General features: G+C 43.7%; 1 protein-coding gene across 2 annotated transcripts in view; it reads left to right on the top strand.

Moving 5' to 3' along the window:
• Window positions 1-17,879, top strand: part of TNFRSF8 (TNF receptor superfamily member 8) — a 73,630-nt gene that overhangs the window by 34,329 nt on the left and 21,422 nt on the right. For both annotated transcript variants that reach the window (XM_056795761.1, XM_056795760.1), the window contains exons 3-7: window positions 3,699-3,821; window positions 7,814-7,966; window positions 13,271-13,361; window positions 14,423-14,640; window positions 17,671-17,775. In XM_056795761.1, coding sequence (XP_056651739.1) covers window positions 3,699-3,821; window positions 7,814-7,966; window positions 13,271-13,361; window positions 14,423-14,640; window positions 17,671-17,775 — 690 coding nt within the window. The remainder of the gene's footprint in view (window positions 1-3,698; window positions 3,822-7,813; window positions 7,967-13,270; window positions 13,362-14,422; window positions 14,641-17,670; window positions 17,776-17,879) is intronic.

Below are 17,879 nucleotides of genomic sequence, written 5' to 3'. Positions count from 1 at the left end.
GGGACACTAATGCATTGCTGGTAGAGTTGTGAACTAATCCAGTCCTTCTGGAGGGCAATATGGAATTATACCTACAGATCTATGAAACAATGCATACCCTTTGATCCAGTAATGCCACTGCTGGAGCTGTATCCCAAAGAGATTTTTTAAAATGGAAAGGACCTGTTTAAGATATTCTTTTCTTCAGTAATTTTTTGTGCCTCCTTTGTTTTCTTTTTTGTTTGTTGTCTCTTTTTTCATGATTTCATGATTTTCTTGTATCAATCTTATTTCTTTTCCCAGTTTTTCTTCTTCCTCTATTATTTGATTTTAAAAATCATTTTTAGTTTCTCTATTAATTATTTTTGGGCTTGAAACAAATTCATGGGTTTTTTGTTGTTGTTGTCTTTTTTTGGAAGCTTTGGCCACAGTAGTATGACTTTGTTTTCTTCTTCTGAGCTTGTGTTTTGACCTTCTCTGGCACCAAAAGAACTTTCTATGTTGTTTCTTTTTTGTTGTTGTCTGCGCATTTTCTGAACTTTTTCTTTTCTTTTAACTTAAAAAACTGTTAAAATTGGGCTCTGTTCCTATGGTGAAAAGAGCACTGAGCCAAGCTTCAGGTTCTTTGTGCAGCTGTATTCAGATCTATCTCTGGGGACAAGGAAAGGTATATTTAATCCTGTCCTGGCCTGTGTTCTGGTCTATGAATAACCACAAGCACTCTTTTCCATCTTAGAACTGTGAGCAGGGTTCAGTGGTCCCCTATGGCTGCAAACATTGATATGTGCTAGTACTCCTCCTTACCCTGAGATTGTTACCCATGACTGCTACCTGGATCTGCATATGGGCAATGTGACAAGAATCTTTCACATAGAGACAGAGGACCCCTGTAATATCCTTCCAACAGCTGTCTGATCTGCCTTACCTTATGTGACTGAGAGTTTTGCTGCTGATACAGTCACCCCCAAGGCCTATTGCTGCAGTGGAGACTGCCTTGGTATACTGCTTTGTACTCCACTTCCACCCTGATGCAATAGATCTTTTGTGCCAACCTTCTAAGTTGTTTTGTATTGAAAATTTATTTCACCCCATCTTTTTGTGGGTTATGCTGCTCCAGAATTCATTTTGAGGAATTATATTATAGTTGTTTAGATAGTAATTTGGTAGACATCAGATTGATCTGTGTACCTTCCTCAATTGCTTTAAAATTTTTAATTAAAATTATTTTTTCAATTACACATAGAAACAATTTTTGACAATTTTCTGAAGTTTTAGAATTCAGATTTTCTCCCTCTCTCTTCCCTCCATCTGCTGATATAGGTTATGCTGGTGCTGAATTTCATTCAATACATATTGCTCATGCCATGACAGAAGACACATATCACACATAAAATTTAAAAACTCATAAGGGAAGATGGTATGCTTTGATCTGCAATCAGAATCCAATAGTCTTTCTTTGACTGGGGATACCATTTTCCATCAAGGGTCCCTTGTGGATATCATGGGACGCTGCTTGGCAGATAATAGTTTAGTCTTTCACAACTGATCAACATGTAATATTTCTGTTGCCAGTTACATTGTTCTCTTGATTCTTCTCACTTCACTTTGCATCAGTTCTTATAAGTCATTCCAGGTTTTTCCAAACTCATCCTGTTTGTCATTTCTTATGGTGTGATAGTATTCCATTACAACTCCCAACTTAGTCTTCAAAACACATTTTTTCCATTCTCTCTTGTGTTTTATGGTGACCAAAGAATAGTCTTCTGTTATCCAAATTTCCTTTCCTTTGTATTTGACGATGGTTATCAGAAACTACTTAATGTTCTCAAATTTTAACAAGAATTGACAAACTCACTGGCATATTCAACAAGCATTTAACTATAGTGTGCAGGCTATACTTTTCCCTCATTTTTTGAAAATTGGTTCACTTCCCCTTTTCTGGTCCTACAGCATCTCTCCCATCCTCTGTGATTTTGCTTTCTAAGAATCTTCAAGTACTATTCTGTTGTTGAGCATCCATCTTTTTTCATTCATTGTTAATCTCATATTTACAGGGGAGGTCACCTTGGGCTGCATCTTGAGTTCCATTGGTCTTCAGAATACATTATTCTATTCTATTCTGGTGGGCAAAAAATAGTCTTCTGTTATTCAAATTTCCTTTCCTTTGTATTTGACGATGGTTATCAGAAACTACTTAATGTTCTCAAATTTTAACAAGAATTGACAAACTCACTGGCATATTCAACAAGCATTTAACTATAGTGTGCAGGCTATACTTTTCCCTCATTTTTTGAAAATTGGTTCACTTCCCCTTTTCTGGTCCTACAGCATCTCTCCCATCCTCTGTGATTTTGCTTTCTAAGAATCTTCAAGTACTATTCTGTTGTTGAGCATCCATCTTTTTTCATTCATTGTTAATCTCATATTTACAGGGGAGGTCACCTTGGGCTCCATCTTGACTTCCATTGGTCTTCAGAATACATTATTCTATTCTATTCTGGTGGGCAAAAAATAGTCTTCTGTTATTCAAATTTCCTTTCCTTTGTATTTGAAGATTTTTCTTCTGGTTACCTGCAGAATTTGTTATTTCTCAATGGAATTGCTAAATTTAACCACTATTTGTCTGGGATTCTTTTAATTAATTTTTTTTTGTATTCTTTAGTAACCAAATGGAAGATGGATGGGAGAGACTTAGGCAGGCAAACCCACTATCAGGCTATTGCAACAGTCCAAACATGAGTTATTGAGGATCTGCACCAAGGTGATAGCAGTGACAGGAGAGAGGAGGGGGAATATTTGAGAGATATTGCAAAGGTAAAATTAATAGACTTTAGCAACAGATTACATGTAGAAGGTGAGAGAGAATGAGAAATCTCAGTGAAGAGCCTGAGGAACTGGGAAGATGGTGGTGCCCTCTACAGTAATAGGGAAGGTGGGATGCAAGAAGAGTTTAGGCAGAAAGATACTGAGTTCCGTGTTGGACATATTGAGATTAAATTGTCTACTAAACATTCTAGACTAGAATAGAAATTCCAGATGTATGAAAGGTAATTAGAGATATCAGATTGGAGGTAAGGAGAGAGTTGGGACAGGAAAGATAGATTTGAGAGGGTAATTAAATCTATGGGAGCTGATGAGGTCACCACATTAAGTAGTAGAGAGAGAGAAGAGAAGAGGAGAGAACCCTGTGGGATACCTACTGTTAAAGGGCATGATTTAGAGCAGCTGGGTGGCTCAGTAGATGGAAAGCTAAGCTTAGAGATGGGAGGTCCTGGGTTCAAATTTGGCCTCAGATACTTCCTCGTTGTGTGTCCCTGGGTAAGTCACTTAACCCCATTGCCTAGCCCTTACTGCTCTTCTGCCTTGGAACTGATACACAGTATTGATTCTAAAATGGAAGGGAAGGGATTAAAAAAAAAAAGGTCATGATCCAGATGAGGATCTAGGAAAGGAGACAAAGGAGTGGTCAGATAAATAAGAGAACCAAGAGGAAGTGGTGGCCTGAAGACCTCTGAGATGGCCTCTGACATCTAGTTCTAAATCCATTTTCCTGTTTTATAGACAAGGAAATGTGAGACTTGGAGAGACCAAGTGACTGGCCCAGGATCCCATGACCAAGAACAGACTCCCATCTGGGGAACTTTAGATCTCTTCTCTTCAAATCCACCCCAGCTGTGCTCTTCTGTAAAGATCTAGAACAACTCTGTTTTCTCTTCTAGGTCAGGTGCCTCGGCAGTCATGTCCCCAAGGGCCTGAAGGCTGCCGAAAGGAGTGTAATCCAGACTATTACTTGGAAGATGAGAGGAAATCTCTCTGCCTGGGCTGTGTTAACTGCAGTAGAGGTACTGTCCTTCCTTGCTCCTAGCCATCCATCTGCCCCTTCCCTACTTTGTCCTTCTCCACCTAAGAATGGATTGTGTGAGTGTGAGTGTGTGTGTGTGTGTGTGTGTGTGTGAGAGAGAGAGAGAGAGAGAGAGACAGAGAGAGAGAGAGAGAGAGAGAGAGAGAGAGAGAGACAGAGACAGAGACAGAGACAGAGACAGAGACAGAGACAGAGACAGAGACAGAGAGAGAGGGAGGGAGGGAGAGAGAGGGAGAGAGGGAGAGAGAGAGAGAGGGAGGGAGGGAGAGAGAGAGAGAAAGAGAGAGGGGGGGAAAGAAGAGAAGGAGGGAGAGAGAGAGACAGAGAGAGAGAGAGAGAGAGAGAGAGAGAGAGAGAGAGAGAGAGAGAGAGAGAGAGAGAGAGAGAGAGAGAGTAAGGGAGGGAGGGAGAGGGAGAGAGAGAGAGGGAGGGAGGGAGGGAGAGAGGGAGAGAGAGAGAGAGAGAGAGAGGGAGGGAGGGAGGGAGGGGGAGAGAGAGAGAGAAAGAGAGAGGGGGTGGGGAAGAAGAGAGGGAGGGAGAGAGACAGAGACAGAGAGAGAGAGAGAGAGAGAATACCCAAGAGGTCACATAAGGAAGAATATTCAGATCAACAGGGGAGAACGTATCTTAGAACTGGGATGGGAGCTGGTCAGCTCCACTGGACTGGTCCTTACATTCTCATCATTATAGGCCAGAGAGAGCCAATTCTTTAAAAAATGTTTTATTGATATTTATTGCCTTTTTAAAAAACACTCCAATAACCCATAATGCTCCCAAAGTCTTTTAATCACAAAGAAATACAGGTGAGCAAATTAAACTAATATGCTACTGACAGGGTGTGCAGTGTTCTGTATCTGTCATTTTCTTTCCTTGATTCCCCACCTCTCCACTGAGAGGAAGGAAGTGTATTTCCTCACCATTTATTTAGAATCCAGGTTAGACGTTGTGCAGAACCTGAATTCGGATGTGTGTGGTCTTCTTCCCTTTATATTATCAAAGAGGAAACTAGGCGATGGAGTAGATAGAGTGCTGGGCCAAGTGTCAGGAACATTTGAGCTCCAGGGCTTCAGTTATTAGCTATGTGACCCTGGAAAAGTCACTTAACCTCTGTTTGTCTCAGTTTTGTCAGCTGTAAAATATGAATAATAATCCCTCAGGGCTATTATGAAGAACAAATGAGAAAAAGTGCTTCCACCTTGCCTGGCAAGTGCTATGTAAATCTTTATGACTATATGGTAGGTGCTCCACAAATACTCATTCTGCTCCTCTTCTCTTTCTAGTTACTGTCAGTATATTGTCCCCCTCCTTTGGCTTTCTTCATTCTTCATCAGCTAGTCACCCAGATAGGTTTCCCCTCTTTGATCCTTCATTATGGCATGGACATGATTCTAGGATCCCAAAGCCCATGCTGCCAGAAAAACAAAACACTAGCAAGGCACCATGCCTTATGTTTATTTTTTTAAACCCTTACCTTCCATCTTAGGAAAATACTAAGTAGGGGACAGCTGGGTAGCTCAGTGGATTGAGAGCCAGGCCTAAAGACAGGAGGCCCTGGGTTCAAATTTGGCTTCAGACACTTCCCAGCTGTGTGCTCTTGGTCAAGTCACTTGACCCCCATTGCCTAGCCCTTACCACTCTTCTGCCTTGGAACCAATACACAGTATTGATTCCAAGATAGAAGGTAAGGGTTAAAAAAATTACTAAGTATCAGGCAGAAGGGCAGTAAGGGCTTAGGCAATGGGGGCTACATAACTAGGAAGTGTCTGAGACTAAAATTGAACCCAAGACTTCACCTTTTGAGGTATTTTTCAGTCATGTCTGACCCTATTTGGGATTTCTTGGCAAAGACCCTGGAGTGGTTTGCCCTTTCCTTCTCCAGCTCATTTGACAGATGAGGAAACTGAGGTAACTGGGTTAAATGATTTGCCCAGCTAATAAGGGCCTGAGGCCAGATTTGAACTTAGATCTTCCTGACTCAAGACCCAGGGCTCTATGCCCCGAGCCCCCCAGATACTTGGCAGAGTGCTTTAAGATCTGACAAAGAACAGGATGAGAGAGAAGGGATCAGAGTAGCACTTGAATTGGACTTGAAAGGTGGATAGAGCTTGGGTATACCATGATGTAGGGGTAGAAATCTGGAGGTGGAGGAAGCTTTGTGAGCAAATGTACAGAGGTGGGAAAGGAAGGAATATGTCGAGTGACCCCACACTGGCTGAAATTGTGGTTGGCCATTCTTTTCATCATAGCCTTTTAGGTAATGTGATCCTGGGCTGCATTAAAAGAGAAACAGCACCTGGGGCAAGGCATGACACTGCTAATGGTACGGTTTGATGGAAGCATCAACCGTGTGAAGGGCGTTAGGGTGAAATAAACCTGGAGAGGTAGGGTGGAATCACATTGTGCATGACCTTTCGGGGAGGCTGGAGAATTGAGACTTTATTGGGCAGGGAGGAGGGAGCTGTCCACAGTTTTTAACTGAGGAATGACAGGATTGGACTTAGGAGTTAAGAAGCTTATTTGGACAGCAGGCAAAGGACAGGTGGAAGAGGCGAGAGACTAGAAGAATGGGGACTAGTTAGGACTAAGTAGGCCTATGGAGAAGCTGTTCATTGGGGTTGAGATACGTAGAGTGCAAGGACTGAAGTCAGGAAGACTCGTCTTCCCGAGTTCAAATCTGGCCTCAGATACTTACTAGCTGTGTGACTCTGAGCAAGTCATGTAACCCTGTTAGCCTCAGTTTCTTTATCTGTCAAATGAGCTGGAGAAGGAAATGGCAAACCACTCCAGTATCTTTGCCAAGAAAACTCCAAATGGGGTCCCCAAAAGTTGGACATGCTTGGAAAATGACTGAACAACACTGAGAAGCACTAAAGACTTTAGCTGGGCTAATGACATTGGGTACGAGGACCAGTTGTGGAGGTAGAATAGCCAAGACTTGGCAACTGGTTAGATGTGAAGGGCAAGGGAGAAGGAGGACTCTGATTGGCCCCTGAGATTTGGGGAGTGTAGTGGAATTTTTTTAAACCCTTACCTTCCATCTTAGAATCAATACTGGGTATTGGTTCTAAGGCAGAAGAGTGGTAAGGGCTAGGCAATGGGGGTAAAGTGACTTGCCCAGGGTCACACAGCCGGGAAGTGTCCAAGGCCAGATTTGAACCCAGGACATCCCATCTCTGGGCCTGGTTCTCAATTCACCAAGCCACCCAGCTGCCTCCTAGAGTAATGGAATGTTAACAGAAACAGAATCTCAGCTTGAGGAGTTGATTTATAGGGCATGATGTGGACCTCAATGAAGTATATGAACTTGTCTTTGAATGAACCAAATGATGCATGTGATGGCATCTTGGAAAGCATAAAACAATTCATAGGATCATAGATTCAGAGCTAGAAGGGACCTTAGAAGCCAGCTAGTTCAACCTCCCTCATTTTATAGATGAGGAAACTGAAGATCAGAAAGGGAGGAATATCTTGCCTAGTTGTCACACAGGTAATGTCAGAGCCAGGATTTGAACCAAAGTCCTTCCTAACTCCAACTCTAGTTCTCTCTCAACTGTGGCCCATGGCTTATAGGGAAAACCATTCCCACTTCTCATACTCTCCTCTAATCCAAACCAGTCCAGTTCAGTCCAGCCTAATCCAGTACGATCCAGCCTGGTCCAATTCAATTCAGTCCAGTTGAGTCCAATCCAACTCAATAAACATTGATTCATACCTACTATGGTACAAGGCACAGTGTTAATAGCTGGACATATAAAGATGGAATGAAAAACGATACCTACCCACCTGGAACTTCTATTCCACTGCGATTACTTCTCTGAAAAATACAGGCTGCCCCTTAGCCCCTGGGATCCCTCCTGCTCTACTGGCCCCTTTGTATCCATCCCCGTACCCTTCATCTCTCCAGACTCCTCTCTGCTGGCCCTCTTTCTTCAAGCTCTTTTGGGTTATGCTGCAATGATCTCTTCCCTCTAGGTGACCTTGTGGAGAAGATGCCCTGTACCTGGAACTCCCCTAGGGTTTGTGAATGCAAGGATGGCATGTTCTGTACCACAGAAGCCACCCACAGCTGTGCCCGTTGTAAGAAGCACTCCCTCTGCCCAGCAGGGACCAGAATCAAATTTCAAGGTAGGGAATCTCTATACCCCACTACTATCTCCTTCCCTGAAACCTTACTATCTCCCCCATCCCAGAGCCCAATCCCCCTTGGATGAATGACCTCTAAGAGCCCACAAGTCTGCTTGGGTAGTTGGGTTTTGTTACCCTTTTGTACAATTAGGCTGGATGATGGGTGGAACAGAACACTCCTTCAACATACGGGTTAAAAGGGAGAAAGTGGCTGTTTTTTTCTTTAAGAATTGGAAGGAAGGCAGGGGGGTGGCTCAGAGGATTAAGAGCAGGAGTCCTGAGTTCAAATTTGGCCTCAGATACTTCCTAGCTGCGTGACCCAAGGCAAGTCACTTAAATCACCCATTGAGTCACCCTTATGGCTCTTCTGCCTTAGAACTCATCCATAGTATTGATTTTAAGACATAAGGTAAGGTCCCAGGTCTAGAGACGGGTGGTCCTAGGTTCAAATCTAGCCTCAGACACTTCCTGACTGTGTGACCCTGAGCAAGTCTCTTGACCCCCATTGTCTAGTCCTTACCACTCTTCTGCCTTGGAACTAATTAGGGTATTGATTCCAAGACAGAAGATAAGAGTTTTAAAAAAAACATAAGATAAGCGTTATGGGGGGGAAAACTGAACTGGGGGCAGCTATGTGGTTCAGTGGATAGAGAGCCAGGCCAAGAGATGAGAAGTTAAAACCTGGCCTCAGATGCTTCCTACTGCATGATCCTGGGCAAGTCACTTAATCCCAGTTGCCTGCCTCTTACTGCTCTTCTGTCTTGAAACCTATTGTAAAAAAGAAGGGAGGCTTTCCATTCCCTACACTATGCTTAGTATGGATTCTGGGACAGAAGGTAAAGATTAAAAAAAAAAAGGAATGTTGGACTAATAATAATTCTTGTTGAGGATCATAGATTTAGAACTGAAAGCAATAGGGCCATCTGGTCCAACCTTTTCATTTTACAGATGGGGAAACTGTGGCTCAGGGAGTAAAGTGACTTGCCCAAGATCACACAACTTAAAATATGACAAAATCAACTTTTGATCCCAGGTCTTATTAACTGTACTTTTTGGGGTGGGTGGGTGGCGTGGAGAGACTATAATTGTGATTTCATCTGTATAGAGAACTCCCATTGAGGAAACGCCTTCTACTTCTATGTAACCTGTAGCCTTAGAGAACTTACCTCAGTCACTGAGAGGTTGAGAGATTTGCCCAGGATGGAGCTTGAATTCAGTTCTTTCTGATCCCTGGGGTGGTTTTCTAACCACTGCCCCATGCTGTCTCTTCAATCAATCAATCCCTTGATCAATGGGCATTTGCTACCTATGCACTGTCTCTCTTGTTAGAATGTAAGATCCTGGAGGGCAATGATGGTTTTCGGTCTCTGTGCCCAGCACTGAGCACCATCTTTGCCCTCTAGGATCTTACATTCTGATAAGAGAGACAATGTATTTAGTACATCTAGAGGCATGAGAATAATAACAATAACAGCCAGCATTTATATAGCTCTTTAAGGTTTGCAGAAAGTGTTACATATGTTATCGCATTTGATCCTCACCACTATGTGAGATACATGCTATTATACTCCTGTTTTGTAAAGAAACTGAGGCTGAGGGAGGTTAAGCAACTTGCCCAGATTCTTACAGCTGGCGTCTAAAGATAGGACTTGAAAGTGTAGTTCTGTCTCCACGTAAAATGCTGGACCCACCGAACACCAAGCTGTGTTGGAGGCAGTATCTCCAAGAGACAGAAAGGAGATGGAAGATAACCTCAGAGGGCAAGGCTAATTTAGCAGCTGCTGGACAGGAAAGGGCTCCTGAAGTGGGCAGCATTTGGAGCTGAGTCTCGAAGGAAACAAGGCATTCAAAGAGTCAGAGAATTCCAGGCACTGAGAACCAGAGGAGGAATGTCTTGGAGATGGGAGATGGAGGGTGGCATTGGCGTAACAGCCAGTAGATGGGCATCACTGGACCACAGAGTGTTTGTAAGAGAATAATGTGTGAGAAGACTAGGAAAAAAAGACTAGTAAAGGACCAGATTATGAAAAGTTTTAAACGCCACCAGAGGATTGGATATTTGATTGGAAGGATAAGACAGGGCCACTGAAATGTTTGGAAAGAGGACACAGTTATGGCCAGACCTTCTCTTTGGCAACTGTGTAGAGATTGGAAAGGGAAGTAGAGGGATGAGAGGCAGGTAGACTAAGAGGCCATTGAAGTTGTCTAGATAAAAAGTGATGAAAACCTAAACTAGGGTCATGGCTGTATAAGAGAAATGATCAGTTTTGACAACTGATTGGAATTGGATATGTGTGCATGGGAGAAGGTAGGGTGGGGGGAGAGAGAGAGTCAGAGACAGAGACAGAGAAAGGGAAGGCTGCCTGAAGGAGGCACTACCTGAGCTGAGCCTTGAAGAAAGGAAATGCTTCCCACAGTCCTTTAGATCTCAGATAAGTGAGTTATTGTTATTATAAATGGGGAATGAAGTTCAGTGGGATAACTGTGAGGACTGGAATGATGCTGGAGGTTCTGGGGACCAGCAAAAAAGAAAGTTTCTTGAAGACAGGGACTGTTATTTTTATCTTTGTTTAAAAGAATAAATGTTTATTCTCTTCCATCTCTGCAAAGAATGGAGGGAAATACATTCATTCTCTCAACTCTTCTCCAGGGCCAAACGATCAGTTACCTTGAACATAAATGCTGCCTGGGGTAGTGGGAAAAGCATTCAATTTCAAATCAGAGGACATGAGTTCAAATCTCAGTCCTCTCACTTGCTACTATAACAATTAAAATTTAGGGGAGATGGGGAGACTGAGGCAGGTAGAAATTAGTCTCTCTCTGCAAGGAGTATTATATCTTTTAGAGTGTCCAAACTGATTCTCCTAGGGCCTCAGCTTTCTTATCTGTAAAATGGGGGGAGTTAAAACTAGGTAACCCTAAAGATCCTTTTCATTTCTAAATCTACATCCCTATGACCAGCAAAGTCTGTTTTGGATCCTAGATCTAACTCTGTGGTCTGATAATGGGCAATGTTACAGGATAAACATTCAAAAGAAAATAATATGCGAAGTCTAAGAGTTACGGACATTATTGACCCAGTGATAGCCTGGCTGAGCGATTTTGCCATCTATAAGATGAAAGGATTAGACTAGATGAGCCCAAGAGTTTCTTCTAGCTCTGCACCCCGAATGATAGATACCTCCATCGTTCTGGTCTGGTTGGCTGTGCTGTCCTGGATGGCCACAAGATGGCGCCAAAGCCATTAACTCCTCCTTCCTCACCTCCCCCAAAGAATTCTCCTCTTTAAAGATCATAAAATCCGAATTAAAAGGGATTCTAGTGATCAACTCATTCAGCCCCCTTGTTTTAGAGCCAAGAAAACCGGGACTGAGAGATTTGCCCAATTTATCAATCAGACCACAAGCATCTTAGTGCTAGGCAGTGATGGAGACACAAAGACAAAGTGAAATAGCTCCTGCCTTCAAGGCACTTAGGTTCTAACTGGGGTAGATGACCTACATCAGAGTATATAAGGGTGGCCTCAGACACATCCTAGCTGTGTGACCCTGGGCAAGTCACTTGACCCCCATTGCCTAGGCCTTACTGCTCTTCTGCCTTGGAGCCAATTCACAGTATTGATTCTAAGACTGGGAGAGACTTGGGGCAGGTAGTTCTGCCAGCAGGTTATTGCAATAGTCTAGGTGCAGTGTCAGGGGAGGGAAGGGAGAATAGATCTGAGAATCCTCTACAGAGAGGTGACCATTGAGCCCTGGGGAGCTGATGAGATGGCCAGATGAAACCGAATAATGGAATAAGAGAAGGGGTTCAAGGGCAGAGCTTTGGGGGGACACCCTGGATTAGCTGGTCTGGCCCAGATGAGACTTCATAGTAATCACTGGTATTGCTGGAGGGCTTGAAGTTTTGTGGATGTTCTACAAATTGGATCTTAGCTGAGCCTCCTAACCACTCAGGGAGGTATGTGTCAATGGATAAAGAAAATCAAGCCCAGCAGTGGAACCCTCCCTTTGTGGATGTCCATAGGAAGTGTCCAAGGACAAACCTGCTTCTTCCTGACCTGAAGTCCAGCCCTCCATCTATTGTTGCTTGCTTTGCTGTCTCAGGAGCTGAGAGTGGCTCAGCCCACCTATGGAACTGTCCTAGAGACCTTCCAGGAAGGATTGTCACGTCCCACCAGCTGCTGGCCATCCATCTAATCCCATGAGATGATATTTGCCTGGCATCTAGTAGGCATAAAATAGATGCTGATCCCTTGCCTCCCCCCATGAAGGCAGAATGAGACCGAGGAAGGTTGTGCTCTGAAGTATGGAATTTGGGTTCAAATCTCATCTCTAATGCTTACTGTGTATATGACATTGGTCGAGTTATTTGACCTGCCTGCTCTGTAAAATGGGGGGACTAGATGAGGTAGCCTCTGAGATCCCTTCTAGCTTTAGATCTAGGAGCCTGTGATAAGTGAAATTCAGGAAGCCCAGGGCTGGAGGCTAGGAGTCCTGGGTCCTAGTTTGAATTCCACTACCGACTTGATGTTTAACCTTAGAAAAGACACTTGCTCAAGCAGGGTGGTATGGTAGAAGGAAGGGCAGATTTCAATGAGGACTTCTTCATCCATTAAAGGAGAGGGGTTGAACTAGATGGCCTCAGAGGTCCTTTCATTCCTGGGATCTCAATCTCCTACTCTCTGAATCTGCTTAAGGGATTATCATAGTATCCAGAACATAGTAGGTGCTTAATAAATGTTTATTGACTTAATTGACTGCCTTAATTGAGGAATTAACAAAGATAAAAGTGGAATTGGCCCATCAACAAGTCTTTATTAATTTTTTTATTATGTGCCAGGCACATAATAACACTGAGTTCTAAGAGAACCAAAACAAAAGGTGGACAAACCAGTTCCTGCCTTCAGGAGCTTACATTCTAATGAGGGTTGACAATAAGCCACCATTTATTAGCTGTGCAACTTTGAGCACATTCCCTCCCCCTTTGTATCTTATTTACTTCTCTGGAAAACAAGGTACTAGATGACCTTCCAAGGTCTCTTCCAGCTCTGATATCTCCTGTTTCTGGGAAGGGTAGAAAAGGGATTTGAGTCATCTGATCTCAACCTATTTCAACCCTTGTTATTAAGTCACTTGGCCATCTATCAGTTCTTGAGGATGGAAATCTCAAGGCTAGCCAGTTCTTATCTAGGAGCACCTCATTCTGAGCCCCCCAGCATCCAAGGAACAGCTCCGCCTTCCCTTTCAAAAAATCCTGGGACTGCCCATGGGAATGCTGACAGGAGGGAGTTGCTTCCATCCCCAGGTACCTCGAAGAAGAACACTGTCTGTGAGAGCTGCCCCCCTGGGACTTTTTCCAGCCACAGCTCCAGCAAGGATTGCCAGCCTCATACCAGGTAACCCCAGGGCTTCCCTAAGCAGCCTCAGGGTAAGCTGGGGAGGAGTTCTTTGAAGGCAGGAGAATGGACCTGATGAAAGTTGAGATGCTTTTAGTTAGAGACAAGGCAGAATGGAATCAGGTACTAAACTAAATGGCCTAGGACAGTGATGGCGAACCTTTTAGAGACCAAGTGCCCAAACTGCAAGTGAGCCCCTCCCTTACCCTAGACAGGGAGGAAACACTCCCATTGGGCTGCTGGGTGGAGGGCTGAGTGATGAGAGAAATGACCCCAGGTGCTTATGGAGAGTGGGAGGAGAGCAGCCCCCTCTGCCATGCTCTTGCACATGTGGCATAGGTTCACCAACACGGGCCTAGGCCCTAGAGGTTCAGGGAAGAGAATGATGTGGACTGGAGTACATGCATAAAGTGGGGAAGACTTCCTGGAAGTGATGGGTCTTGGAAGGCTGAGTAGGGTGGATAGAATTCTTTTCTTGTCATGCCAAAGCCAGTGGCATAGATGTCCCCAAGGCTGCCAGGTGCACCAGGCACCAAGGGCCTGATACCTTCTAAAGCATGGAATATTATTAACCTTCTTCCAGAAGCGGTCTTCACTTTGGGTGAGAGCATGACCAGTCCTTGGCCTTGCCATTTTGTATACAGGGTGAACTCAAGAAGGGTTACTTTTTGGAGTGTTGGTTATAATGGACCACATTGGGTGGGACACCATCCTCTGGACTGGCACACCTGTCTAGCCTATGTCTTGGGTTACTCCTTGTATGACCTTGGGTAAATCACTTAACTCCTCTGGGCCTCCTTTTTCGCATCTGTAAAATGAGGGAGTTGGACTCAATGGCCTATATAGAATCTTTTCCAGTACTAGAGCTAGAAACCTAGATTCTTGGGGCTCAACCCACTACAACTCCTTTCTTCATGAGAATGGCTGATGGGGCATGATTTTCTCCTAAATTTTATCTCTAGGCACTGAGCTTCACTGCTTCTAGCAGGAGGGTGCTTGGGCTCCTTTTTTCCTTATCTATTGAAATGGCTAGATGGTGAATCTCTTATTTCCCTTCTTAGCTGTACCACGATGATCAGACAAATGGGGAATTCCACCCATGACAATATCTGTGCTGCCCCTGATCCATCAACCTTCCCAATGGAATCTGTTGTCAACCCACACACAGTCTCCCCAACATCCCTAGATATCAGAGACTCTTCCAATGCCACAGCTGACTCCTCTTCTACCCATGACACTGGAACTATCTCACCATCTCTCACAGGAAGACCCAATCCAGGTAATTCCTTGTTCTTTTTCTAATGGAGTAGGATGGGATCAGTAGAGAACTCCTTACCTCAAAAACAAAGAGGATCTATGCCCAGAAGGATGAGGGTTGGGGTGCAGTGAGAAACCATTCTTCATTTACTAAAATTTCCCAGGGAGACCTAGGATCCAGAGGTGGTGTGGTACAATGAAGAGAGCACTAGATCCAAAGTCAGAAAATCTGAGTTTAAATCCCACTTCTGACTCCTGCGTGACTTTCCAAACACTATTTCTTCTTCCCTCCCTCCCTCCCTTCCTCCTTTCCTTCCTTCCATCTTCCTTCCTTTCCTTCCTTTCCTTCCTTCCCTTCCTTCCTTCCTTCCTTCCTTCCTTCCTTCCTTCCTTCCTTCCTTCCTTCCTTCCTTCCTTCCTTCCTTCCTTCCTTCCTTCCTTCCTTCCTTCCTTCCTTCCTTCCTTTCTTCCTCTCTTCCTAGGTTTCCTCAGACCTCTGTGATCAGTACATTCCTAAACCTACCCCTTCCTTCCTTCTTTCTTTCCTTCTTAAATTTCTTTTCTCAATATCATTTGCTTTTATATCACCTTGATTTCTCAGTATATTTCTAATCCTTTTTTAACTAGAAAATGATCCCTTGTGACAAATAAAAAAGAAAGAATTGGTGGGAAAGATCAGCAAACATAATGGATACATCAATCAATATGACCATATATACAATTTTCCACACACATAGTTCCCCACCTCTGCAAAGAAGGAACGATGGATATTAGCATGATCTAGTGGAAAAGTTCTAGACTTGGAACCAGATCTGTTGTTGCATCCTGGTTCTAGCTGAACTTTGAGAGTTAATTGTGCTTCTCTGGACCCCAGTTTTCTTGTTTGTGAAATGAGGGAGTTGGCCTAGATCAGAATTTTTAACTTGGGGGTCCATAGATCCCCAGATTTCAGGAGGTCTGTAAATTTGGATGGGAAAAATCATATCTTTATTTCAATATAATTGGCTTCCTTGGGTAATTTTATGAATTTTATTTTATGCATTTAAAAACATTCAGAGAATGTTTCAGCAAAGGGATCGTGACATTAACACAAAGGTTAAGAAACCACAGACTAGCAGAGCTCCAAAATCTGTGGTCTCCCATGAATAATGCACTCTTGGAAGATCCATGAATGGGTACAACTATTCTGGAAAGCAATTGGGATTTATACATAGAGTTACAAAACAATGTATGTCATTTGATTCAATAACACCACTGCTGGGCCTATACAAAGAAAGATAGAAGGATTTATCTATACAAAAATATTTATAACAGCTCTTTTTGTGGTGGCAAAAACAAACAAACTGGAAACTAAGGAGATACCAATTAAGAGTGAGACAGACAGGCAGCAGAGGAGGGGTGAGAGAGAGGGAGAGGGAGAGGGAGAGAGAGAGAGAGAGAGAGAGAGAGAGAGAGAGAGAGAGAGAGAGGGAGAGAGAGAGAGAGGGAGGGAGGGAGGGAGAGAGACAGAGAGAGAGAGAGAGAGAGAGAGAGAGAGAGAGACAGAGAGAGAGAGAGAGAGAGAGAGAGAGAGAGAGAGAAAGAGAGAGAGGGAGGGAGGGAGGGAGGGAGGGAGAGAGAGACAGAGAGAGAGAGAGAGAGAGAGAGAGAGAGAGAGAGAGAGAGAGAGAGAGAGAGAGAGAGAGGGAGAGAGAGAGAGAGGGAGGGAAGGAGGGAGGGAGGGAAGGAGGGAGGGAGGGAGAGACAGAGAGAGAGAGAGAGAGGCAGAGAGAGAGAGGGAGAGAGGGAGGGAGGGTGGGAGGGAAGGAGGGAGAGAGAGAGAGAGACTGGAAAGGAAGGGGATGCCTCTAAAGTGAGGAATGGATGAATGAATTATGGAATATGAATGTGATAGAGTACTTTTGTATTGTAAGAGATGAGGAAATAGATTATTTTAAATTGACTTGTAAAGCCATTAATGGACTGGAGCACAATGAAATAGAACCAGAAGAACACTTTAAACCATGTTTCAATGTTTTAAAAATGAACAATTTTGAAGGGTTTTATAAACCGATGGAGAATGAAATGAGCAGAACCAAGAGAACAATTTATACAATAACAATGCCATTATAAAGACAACCCTGAAAGCTGAAAAAACTATGATAAATGCTTGAACATCCATGATTCCAGAGAACCAAGGATGAAACAGGATCCCTACCTTCTGACAGAGATGAAGGATTCAGGATGCAAAAAACCCATGTGTTTTTTGAACATAGCAAATGAGGCAATTTGTGTGTGGGGGGGGGGTTAACTGTGTTTGTTCTAAGTAATTTGTTTTTCTTTTCTCTTTTCAGTGAGGTGGGGCTTAGGAGGGAGAAAAAATAGATGTCTTCATTTTAAAAATAAAGCATTTTTTAAAATGGAGAAGTTGTGGGGCTATAGGTGGGGAATGTTCAGATGAAGTCACTGCATTGCTAACTTGAATTGATTATTTTATTTTGTAAGAGAGCTCTCACAGGGTAAGGGTAATTTGGAAAGGTTTCTAATATAAGAATAAGATACTTCAATAAAACAAAAAAGAGAGAAGGGAAAAGAAGGGAGGGGGATAAGGAAAGAAAAAGAGATGGAGGGAGAAAGGAGAAAGAAAGAGATGGAAATAGAAATGGAGAGATAGACTGAGAGAATTAAAGACAGAGACAGAGACATACAGAGACAGAGATAGGCAGAGATAAAGAGAGACAGAGATATACACACAGAATCAGAGAGGGGGAGAAGGAGAGAGAGAGAGAGAGAGAGAGAGAGAGAGAGAGAGAGAGAGAGAGAGAGAGTAAGGGAGGGAGGGGGAGGGAGAGAGAGAGAGGGAGGGAGAGGGAGGGAGGGAGGGAGGGAGAAAGAGAGCAGGATCTAGAGAACGATTTGGACCAAGAGACCTACAAGGGTTCAGGCTGTTTGATCAAGTTGGATTAGCAAGGTCTAGCCCCTAGTGATAGGGAATTTCTTCCCAAGCCTGTTTCGGAGTCTGGAATGGAGCATGCAACAGAGAGAAAGAACTAGGGCTACTCTTGTGTTGCAGGGTCTGACTCTCTTTTCTGGGTGGTGACTGTCTTTGCTGTGACTCTGGGCTTTGTTCTGTTCCTGATCTGCCAGCAGAGGGCCTGCAGGAAGGGGATTCTGCAGAGTGAGTGCATGTTCTGCCCCATTCTGCCATTGGTTGTGGAAGGTGGGCAGGAGGGACTGATTTGGGGCTGGATAGAGACTGGGTGCTGAGCATGAATCAGCATG

The sequence above is a fragment of the Monodelphis domestica genome, chromosome 4 (assembly GCF_027887165.1).
Source record: "Monodelphis domestica isolate mMonDom1 chromosome 4, mMonDom1.pri, whole genome shotgun sequence".
Taxonomy (NCBI): domain Eukaryota; kingdom Metazoa; phylum Chordata; class Mammalia; order Didelphimorphia; family Didelphidae; genus Monodelphis; species Monodelphis domestica.
The sequence above is the reverse complement of the archived record's forward strand: the minus strand, read 5'-3'. Positions and strand labels throughout refer to the sequence as shown.